General features: G+C 42.3%; 1 protein-coding gene across 1 annotated transcript in view; it reads left to right on the top strand.

Moving 5' to 3' along the window:
* The first annotated feature begins 9,775 nt into the window (after positions 1–9,775).
* Positions 9,776–10,925, top strand: part of abl1 (c-abl oncogene 1, non-receptor tyrosine kinase) — a 171,886-nt gene continuing 170,736 nt past the window's right edge. The window contains exon 1 of the mRNA XM_041194242.1: positions 9,776–10,529. Within this exon, the coding sequence (XP_041050176.1) occupies positions 10,397–10,529 (133 nt within the window). The 5' untranslated portion in view covers positions 9,776–10,396. The remainder of the gene's footprint in view (positions 10,530–10,925) is intronic.

Genomic DNA, 10,925 nt, shown 5'->3' with positions numbered 1-10,925 from the left:
GATAAAATCATGGCTGATCTTCAACTTCAACTCCGCTTATCCACCCTAACCACCTCTCCCTTCATTCCTTTAATGTTCAAAAATAATAACTTCAGTGTTGAATATATTCAATTACTGTGCATTCATGGCTCTCTGAGGGAGAGAATTCCAAAGATTCACAATCCTCTGAGTCAAGAAATTTCTCTGAATCTCAGTCTGAAGTGGCCGACCTCTTAATCTGAGATTGTGATCCCTAGTACTAGACTCTGCAACTAGGGAAAACTGCCTCACAGCATCTGCCCTGTCAAACCTCCTCAGAAAGGAAGGGAAATAGACAATGACTGAGTAAAACAGCAGAGGATTTCACCAAACTGGGTAAGAGTGCAAACCACAAAACCACACACCCATATAGGTTGAATAAAAATAATTGCTGACCTGATTCAAATCCTGAGCTTGATATCGTGTAAATTAAAAAAGAATGCTGGGGATACACGGCAGGAAATATCCAATTCTGGGCACCACTTAGTCAGTGGGCAGGTTGCTCTGAGCCTCAGGCATTGTTCTTAACCCTGAGTGTGCTGTAACTGTGACAAGTATTCCGTTGCAAACAAGGCCTTCAATTCCACACTCTCAATGGAAGGACTGGACGTCCAGGACTTGGAGACGGTACGGAGCTGATTCACCAGAATGGTACAAAGGATGAGGAGCTTCAGTTATTTGGAGAGACTGGAGAAGATGGGATTGTTCTCTCTAGAGAATGTAGAAAAATGAACAAGGACACTACAATATGAAGGGCAAGGGTCCATAATGAACATCAAGATGGGCTCCCCAACATCCTAAGGCAGACACTGAGCATGATCTCCAAATATGACACAACATCACACTTCTGTGTACCACGAATAACCATGGTCACTGAGTTACAGCTTACGTTAATGAAAATGCAAAAGCTCGTCCCCAAAACCAACAATCATAATCCTGGATTTCTCATAAAAAGAATGAAATTTGTCTTATTCAATCCCTGTAAATCATTGGCTAATGACTTAGTTGCCAGCTCACCAAACTCAGTTGGATGACATTGAGTGGGTGACATCGATGGGAACCAACAACAGCATGGAATATTTATAATGAGGAAGGCCATTCTCTCACCATCATTCATCCATCCAGATGTACCTTCTAATTCCCCATTTCACCCCCTCTTAGTCCAGCATGCAAATGTTCCTTAAATGATTCCAGAGTTTGTGCCTCTAACTGGAAGTCCTGTATCCTCTTGTCATTGCACAGTTTATGTTGTTAATTATCTTTTATTTCTCTATAGGATGATCTCCTTCCACAGCTGAAAAGACTTGCATTTAAATAGCTTTTTTCCCCTTATTTGCTCAGTCAAAACCCTTCATGATTTTGAACAACTCTCCCTTTAACCTTCTCTGCTCTAAGGAGAATAATCCCAGCTTCTCCAGTCTCTACACATAACTGAAATCCCAATATTCAACGGTCCATTATATTTCTCAAGGAAACTAATATTGACTTAGGGACAGAGATTCACCATAATTAGTGTAAGCAAATTTTAATATTAAGGAAAATAATGGCACTAAAGAGTGACAAATCCCCAGAACCAACCAGCTGGCTTTCATCACAGGTTTTAGAGGAAGTGAATGAGAACATTGCAGGTGTTCAAACTATAATCTTCCAATGTTCTTTCAACTCAGGAATAGTTTCTTTAGATTGGAAAATTGTATATGCCACTATTAAAGAAAGATGAGAGAGGGAAACTGGGAACTATAGGTCAGTTAGCCTAACATCTGTTGTGCAGAAATCACCAGAGCCTATCATTAAAGAGTGAACATTTTCAACTGATTAGAGTGAGCCAACTTGGGATTGTAAAGTGTAGACCAAACCTAATAAACCTAACTGAGTTTTTAAAGAGGTGACTCTGGGAATGTCTATGGTTTATGTTAAAATGGACTTGCAGAAGGTATTTGATAAACAGCCTCATAAGAGATTGTTAGCCAAAGTTTAAACTTATGGAATTGAAGGCAAATCGTTGATCTGTTCAGAATGGCAGGAGGCAGGGAATAGGGGTAATGGATAGGGGCTCTAATTGGTAGGGTGTGACTAGTGACATCCCACAAAAACCTGTGCTGGGACCTCAAATATTCATTGTATTTATTAATGACTTAGGTGATAGGATAGACAGTCGGATATAAGAACATAAGAAATAGAAACAGAAGGAGGCCATTTGGTTCCTCGAGCCTGCTCTGCCATTTGATTCGATCATCGTTGATCTTCTTGTGTTTCGATTTCCATATTCCCATCTAACCCTGGTAACCTTTGATTCCCTTGCTTAACAAGAATCTAGCTACCTCTGCCTTAAAAATATTCAATGACCCCGCCTCCACCATCTTCTGAGGCAGAGAGTTCCAAAGTCGCACAACCCTCTGAGAGGAAAAAAGTTTCTCCTCATGTCTGTCCTAAAAGGGCAACACCTAATTTTAAAACAGTGCCCCCTAGTTCTGGACTCACCCACAAGAGGAAACATCCTTTCGACATCCACCTTGTCAAGGTCATTCAGGATCGTGTATACTTCAATCAAATCACCCCTCACTCTTCTAAACGCCAGTGGAAACAAGCCCAGTCTGTCCAACCTTTCCTCAGAAAAAGCCCACTCATTCCAGGTATCAATCCAGTAAACCTCCTTTGAACTGCCTCCAATGCATTTACATCCTTCCTTAAATAAGGAGATCAAAACTGCACACAGTATTCAAGGTGCAGTCTTACCAATGCCCTATATAACGGAAGCATAACATCCTTACTTATATGTTCAATCCTCTCGTTATAAAGAATTAGCCTTCTTAATTACTTGCCATACCTGCATACTAACTTTTTGTGACTCATAGTAGAACACCTAGATCCCTCTGCATTTCAGAATTGTGCAGCCATTCTCCATTTAAGTTGTACACTGCTTTTTCCTACCTACCTTTGTGTCATCTGCGAATTTAGCTACCAAATTTAGATATCCAAGTTTGGCAATGATATTAAGCAGTGTAGATGGAAGTGTAAAATTACAAAGAGATATTAATAGATTCAGTGAAAGGGAAAAACTGTGGCAAATTGATTTCAATATAGTCGTGTGAGGTCATCCATTTTGGATCTAAAAAGAATAGAACAAGGTACTTGCTAAATGGTGAAAAGCTATAAGCAGTGGAAGTCCAAAGAGACTCAGGGTTCCATAGATCAAGGGAAGTGGTGGCATACTGATATTGTCACTAGCCTAATATTCTAGGGCACTTGGGTTCAAAACCCACAAAGACAGATGGTGAAATTTGAATCAAATGAAAATCTGGAATTAAAAGTCTAATCATGACCATGATTGTCATTTAAAAAAAGACCCTCTAGCTCATATCTCTTAACATACCCTCTGAACACAAGGGCAATTGGGGATGGGCAATAAATAATAGCATCCCATGAACAAATTTTTTAAAAAGTAAAATGCTGGGGAAGGTACAAAGAAAGTCAAAAAGGCCAATGGCATAATGGCCATTAAATACTAGGTGGTAGAAATCATCTATAGTTTATGCAGAGCCTGAGATACAGTCCACACCTGGACTGTGAGTAGTTCTGGGCACCACACTCTAGGAAGGATATACTGGCATTGGGGAGAGTGCAGAGTAGGTAGACCAGAATGAAACCTGGATATCAAGGTTTAAATTATCTGGATACTAAGGGTTAAATTATCAGGAGAATTTACACAAACTAGGGTTGTATCTCCTGGGACTCAGAAGATTAACGTGTGATTTGATTGAAGTTTTCAAGATATTAAGAGGAACTGATAAACTAGAATGGTGTCAGCTGTGGCATTGCCATCTTTGAGTCAGATGGTTGAGCACAAAAATCCAAGGCTGATTTTGCAGTACTGTACTAAGGGAGTGCTGCACTGTTGGAAGTACCATGATGTTACCTTGGGGCCTCATTTTCTCTCTCAGGTGGGCATAAAACAAATTCCATGGCACCATTTCAAAGAAGAGCAGGAGAGTTATCTCCTGGCCAATATTTATTCCTCAATCAGCATCACAAAAACAGATTATCTGGCCATTGTCACATGACTGTGGGATTTTGCAGTATGCAAATTGTCAGCCACATTTCCTACAACAGTGGCTGGTTATACTTCAAAAGTACTTCATTAGGTGTAAAGTGCTTTGGGACGTCCTGTAATCATGAAAGATGCTATATAAATGCAAGTATTTATTTCTTTGGATGTAACCTATTTCTGCTGGTTGGGAATCTAGGACTAGGGGGCATAGTCTAAAAATCAGAGTCAGACCTTTCAGGAGTGAAATTAGGAAAGGGTGGTAGAAATTTGGAACTCTGCTGCAAATGGCAATTGATGCTAGATCAGTTGTTAATTTTAAATCTAAGATGAGTAGATTTTTGTTAACCAAAGGTTTTAAGAGATATGGGACAAAGGTCCATATAGAGTTATGTCGCAGATCAGCATGATCTTATTGAATGTCTATTTGATTATTTACTTTAAAGCCCTATATAGTGGGGGTGATGGATCAAGTTTGAGAAGGTGTGATTAATTAAAGAAAGAACACAAGGCAAGAGGACAAGGAAGCAATAAGGAGAATGATAATTAGAGTGTGGCAGGAAAGGACAGAGCATACAAACTTAACAGTGAGCCAGCAGATAAGGCTAGAGGCTGCGAAAATAGTAAAAGAGTAGAACTAAAGGCTCTATATTTAAATACATGTAACATTCGTAACAAAACAGATGAATTGGCAGATCAGTTAGAAATAAATATGAATGATCTGATAGCCATTACAGAGACATGACTCCAAGACGACTAAGGCTGGGTATTCAAGGGTACCTGAATATTCAAGGGTACATGACAATTTGGAAGGTCAGGAAGCTAGGAAAAAGTGGAGGGATAGCTCTATTAATTAAGGATGACATTAGTTCAAAAGAGAGGGATGACCTTAGTTCTAAAGATCAAGATGTAGAATTAGTTTGGTAGAGATAAGAAATAGTAAAGATAGGAACTCAATTGTGGGGGTAATTTATAAGCCCCTCAACAGTAACCACACTGTAGGCTGGGGTATACAAGAATAAATAATGGAGGCTTGTGATAAAGGTATGGCAATAGTTGTGGGTGATTTTAATCTACATAGAGATTGGATGAGTCAGATTGGCAAAGGTAGCCTCAAAGAGTATTTTTGGGATAGTTTCTTAGGGCAGCATGTTCTACAGCTAATCAGGGAGCAGGCTATTCTAAATCTGGTAATGTGCAAAGAGAAGGGATGAATTAATTACCTCATAGTAAAGGTGCCCTTAGGTAGTAGTGGTCATAACAGAATTGAATTTCGAATTAAGTTTGAGGGAGTGAAGAGTGGGTCTAAGACTGGTATTTTAAACTTAAATAAGGACAATTATGAGGGTATGACGACAGAGCGAGCTAAAGTGAACTGGGAAATTAGATTAAGGGATAGATCAGTAGAGATCCAATGGCAGGCATTTAAGGAGGTATTTCATAATACCCAGCAAAGATATCTTCCAGTGAGAAAGAAAGACTCTAGGGGAAGGAAGTACCATCCTTAGCTAACTAAGGAAGTTAAAGGTAGAATCAAATTGAAAAAAAAGTGTACAATTCTGCAAAGATTAGTGGCAGGTCAAAAGATTGGGCAGAATATAAAAAACAGCAAAAAATTACTAAAAGAAAAATAAGGAGGGAGAAATTAGAGTATGAGAGAAAGCTAACGAGAAATATAAAAACACACAGTCAGAGTTTCTACAGTTATTTAAAAAAAGCAAAGAGTAAGTAAATTGAACGTTGATCATCTAGAGTGAATCTGGGGAATGAATCATTGAAAATAAGGAAATGGTGGATGAAATGAACAGATATTTTGCATCTGTCTTCACAGTAGAGGATACAAATAAAATCCCAGAAATAATTGTGAATCAAGAGGTGAAAGGGAGGGAGAAACTTTAAAACAATTACAATCATGAGGGGAAGGGCACTGAGAAAACTATTACAACTAAAAGCTGGCAGGTCCCCAGGTCCTGATGGACTTCATTCTATAGGGTCTTAAAGGAAATGGCTACTGAGATGGTAGATGCATTAGTTTTGATTTTCCAAAATTCATTAGATTTCAGAAAGGTCCATCAGGCTGGAAAATATCAAATGTAACTCCTTTATTCAAAAAAGGAAGGAGACAGAAAACAGAGAAATATAGGCCAGTTAGCTTAATATGTCACAGGGAAAATGCAGGAATCTATTATTAAGGAGGTTATAGCGGGGTACTTAAAAAATCTCAATGCAATCAAGCAGAGTGAACATGGTGTTGTGAAAGGGAAATTGTGTTTGATTTATTTATTAAAGTTCTTTGAGGAAGCAACAAGCAATGCAGATAAAAGGGGTAACCTGTGGATGTGGTGTACTTAGAAAGCATTTGACAAGGTGCCATTTCAAAGGTTACTATACAAAATAAGAGCTCATAGTGTAGAGGGTAACATATTAGCATGGATGGAGGATTGGTTAGCTAGCAGGAAACAGAAAGTAGGCATAAATGGCCATTTTCAGTTTGGTAAGTTGTAACAAGTGGAGTGCCACAGGATCGGTTTAGGGGCCTCAATTATTTACAATTTATGGATGAAGGGATCAAATGTCTAGTTGCTAAATTTGCTGATGCCATAAAGATAGGTAGGAAAGTAAGTTGTGAGCAGTCAGTAAAGGGATATAGATAGGTTAAGTGAGTTGACAAAAAAATTTGGCACATGGAGTATAATGTGGGAAAATGTGAAACTGTCCACTTTGGCAGGAAGAAGAACTGCAGCATATTATCTTTTTATTTATTCATTCCTGGCATGTGGATATTGCTGGTTAGGTCAGCATCTATTGCCCTTGAGAAGATGGCAGTGAGCTGTCTTCTTGGACCACTGCAGTCCATGTGGTGTGGGGACACCCACAGTGCTGTTAGGGAGGGAAATCCAGGATTTTGACCCAGAGACAGTGAAGGAACCGTGATATATTTCCAAGTCAGGATGGTGAGTGGCTTGGGCAAAAACTTCCAGGTGGTGGTGTTCACATCTTTCTGTTGCTCTTGTTCTTCTAGACGTTAGTGGTCATGAGTTTGGAAGGTGCTGTCAAAGAAGCCTTGGTGTGTTCCTGCCGTGTATCTTGTAGATGGTGCACACTGCTGCCACCGTGCGTTAGTGGTGGAGGGAGTGAATGTTTGTGGATGGGATGCCAATCAAGTGGGTTGCATTGTATCACAGTATCTTTATAATGCAGAATGCTATTCGGCCCAATGAGTCTTCACTGGCTCTCTGAAAGAGCATTCCACCTAGTTCCACTCCCCTGCCTTATCCCCGTAACCTTGCACATTCTGTCTTTTCAGGTAGCAATCCAATTTCCTTTTGAATACCACGATTGAACCTGCCTCCACCATCCTTTCAGGAAGCTTGTTCCAGCCTCCAACCATCCTCTGGGTGAAAACATTTTTCCTCACATCACATTCACTCCTTTTGCCAATTATTTTGATTCTGTGCCCTCTAGTTCTTGAGGAACTCCTGCAGTGATGTCCCGGAACTGAGATGTCTGACCTCCAACAACCGCAACCATCTTCCTTTGTGCTAGGTACGACTCCAAGCAGTGGAGAGTTTTTCTCCTGATTCCCATTGACTTCAGTTTTGCTAGGGCACCCTCATGTCGCACTTGATCAAATGCTGTCTGGATGTTAAGGGCAGTCACTCTCACCTCACCTCTGGGCTTCAGCTCTTTTGTCCTGGATGGTGTCAAGCTTCTTGAGCATTGTGGGAGCTGCACTCATCCAGACAAGTGGAGGGTATTCCATCACACTCCTGACTTGTGCCTTGTAGATGGTGGACAGGTTTTGGGGAGTCAGGTGGTGAGTTACTTGCTGCAGGATTCCTAGCCTCTGATCTGCTCTTCTAGCCACAATATTTACATGGCTAGTCCATTTCTGTTTCTGGTCAATGGTAACCCCCAGAATGTTGATAGTGGAAGATTCAGTGATGGTAATGCCATTGAATGTCAAGGGACAATGGTTAGATTCTCTCTTGTTGGAGATGGTCATTGCCTGACACTTGTGTGGCACAAATGTTACTTGCCACTTGTCAACACAAGCATGGATGTTGTTCAGGTCTTGCTGCATTTGGACATGGACTGTATCTAAGGAGTTGCAAATGGTGCTGAACATTGTGCAATCATCAGCGAACATGCTTACATCTGGCCTTATGATGGAAGGAATGTCATTAATGAAGTAGCTGAAGATGGTTGGGCCTAGGACACAACCCTGAGGAACTCCTGCAGTGATGCCGTGGAACTGAGATGATTAACTTCCAACAACCACAACCACATCTTTCTGTTGCTCTTGTACGTTAGGTACGACTCCAACCAGCAGAAAGTTTTCCTCTTGATTCCCTTTGACTCCAGTTTTGCTAGGGTGCCTTGATGCCACACTCGGTCAAATACAGCCTTAATGTCAAGGGCAGTCACTCTCACCTCACCTCTGGATTTCAGCTCTTTTATCTACATTTAAACCAAGACTGCAATGAGGTCAGGAGCTGAGTGGCCCTGGAGGAACCCAAACTGAGCGTCAGTGAGCAGGCTATTGCTAAGCAAGTGCCGCTTGATAGCACTGATGTAAATGGAGAGATTGCAGAACTTTTGAGGTGCAGAGGGATCTGGGTGGTAAATGAATCACAAAATGTTAGTATGCATGTATAGCATTTGCTCAGAAAGGCAAATGTTGTCCTTTATTGCAAGGGGAATGGAATATAAAAGTAGGGATGTTTTGCTACAGTTGCATAGGGCGTTAGTGAGCCCACATCTAGAGTACTATGTACAGTTTTGGTGGTCTTATTTAAGAAAGGACATAATTGCATTAGTAGCAGTTCTGAGAAGGTTCACTCAACTGATTCCTGGGATGAGGGGGTTATCTTATGAGGAAAGGTTGGAGAGGCTGGGCCTATATCTGTCGGAGTTTAGAAGAATGAGAGGTGGTCTTATTGAAAGCTTTAAGATTCTGAGGGGACTTGATAAGGTAGATACAAGGAGGATGTGGAGGAGACCAGAACTAGGGGGACACAGTTTAACAATATTGGGTCTCCCATTTAAGATGGAGATGAGGAGAATTTTTTTCTCTCAGAGGGTCATGAGTCTGCGGAACTCACTTGCCCGGGGAGCAGTGGAGGCAAGATCATTGAATATTTTAATGTCAGAGGCAGACTAACAAGGGAGTCAAAGGATATTGCAGGTAGGCAGGAAAGTGGTGTCAAGGCCACAATCAGATCAGCCATGACCTTATTGAATGGAGGAGCAGGCTCAAGGGGCTGAATGCCCTGCTCCTGCTCCTAATTTCATATGGTGAAACAGGTTTGAGGGGCTGGATGGGCTCCTCCTGTTCCTATTTGCCATCTTACGGTTTCATTAAACTTGGGTTTTGTAGTTCAGTTGGTAGAGCCCTTTCCTTCGAGCCAGAAGCTGTGGGTTCAAGTCCCGCTCGAGGACTTGCTGGCCACGGCATGAGTGTTCGTGACGCGGTTCAGACAGGTTGATAATCAGTTTGATAATCTTCCAAAATGTGAAGACTTGTCCCAGCACTTTCAAGCAGCACAAAACATTGAAAGAGAATAACGAAGTTAGTGCGGAGAAGAAGCCAACTCAGGATCCCCAAGTCTTTGAGGCCCCGTCCCCCGTACGTACGTACTGACGCCAGCGGCTGCTGCGCGCCGACGTCATGCGCACGGTGCGTGGCCTCCATTCGGTTGCCCCGAACATGGCGGGCGCCTCCGGCTGAGGGAGCGGGACAGACGGAGCGGCGGCGGCTTCCAGCTCACGATCGTGTCCCCGCCTCACCCCCACCTCCACGGGGGGACACGAAGATAAATATGAGTGAAGGGGACCCGATGGGAACGGACTCGGCCCGAAACAGCGCCCCGCGAGGGAATCTGGAGGCTTAACCACCCCCCACCAACCGGGCTGGGAACTTTGACCCCCAGCCTGTGACCCCTCTCTGACCTCAGGCTTTAACTCTCTGTCTGCCCAAGTCTGTGAGCCCTATTTTCTGATCCCTAACTTGACTATCTGTCCATCCCTGACCACTAGCTTGTGACCCCCTTTCCTGACTCCTAGCCTGTGACCCCCACCCCGCTGCCCCAGACTTTGACTCCTCTGCCCCAGTCTGTGACCCTTCTCTGCTCCCCAGCTTCTGAACGCCCCCTTCTCTGGTTTCTAGCTTGTGACCCCCGTCACTCTGTCCCCAGCCTATGACTCCCCCATCCTCCAGAGCCTAGGACCCTGCTTGCGGCACTTGCTCCTCTTGTCCCCATCACTCTCAATTGTAAAAGAGTATATATTTTTGTATTTTTTTTATTGTTTGGACCTGGAGTGGGTTAATTTATGGGGCAACAACCAGGCAAAGTTCTTGCGGACCAAAGAAGGCCGACTCTGCCTGCGCTGCACTTTATCAAAGGAGGAAGGAGAGAGGCAGCCAAACATGGAGCTCAGCATTTCAATGTATTTGTGGAGCACGGTAAGAAGATATCTGATAATTGGAGACATTAGATTGTTGCTGGCAACCATCCCCCTCCATCAAGCAAACCAAAAACATGGTTCCAAGCTAGTAAAATCAATCGATCTAAATTCAGTTTTATTACAGGGAAGGGGTTTGGGTTTATGTCCCAGACTTGGAAATCAGCAACATATAAAATAAATTCTAGGATTGTTACTAGCATTTTGAGATTTCTGTTGATGTTTTTGGTGATCATTACCTGCAATTCCAACCACTTTTTAAAAAACAATTGCAACTAGCCCCATTTGTCATACCAGAGCGGTGGCTGCTTGCTTCAGATTGTTCATGTGTATGTATTTCTAAGTCTGTTGCTGCTGCTGTTTGTTGGATGTATGGGAGAGCAAAGGTACTTCTGTT

The sequence above is a fragment of the Carcharodon carcharias genome, chromosome 8 (genome assembly GCF_017639515.1).
Source record: "Carcharodon carcharias isolate sCarCar2 chromosome 8, sCarCar2.pri, whole genome shotgun sequence".
Lineage (NCBI taxonomy): Eukaryota > Metazoa > Chordata > Chondrichthyes > Lamniformes > Lamnidae > Carcharodon > Carcharodon carcharias.
Note: the sequence above shows the minus strand (reverse complement) of the source record. Positions and strands in the feature narration are given on the sequence as shown.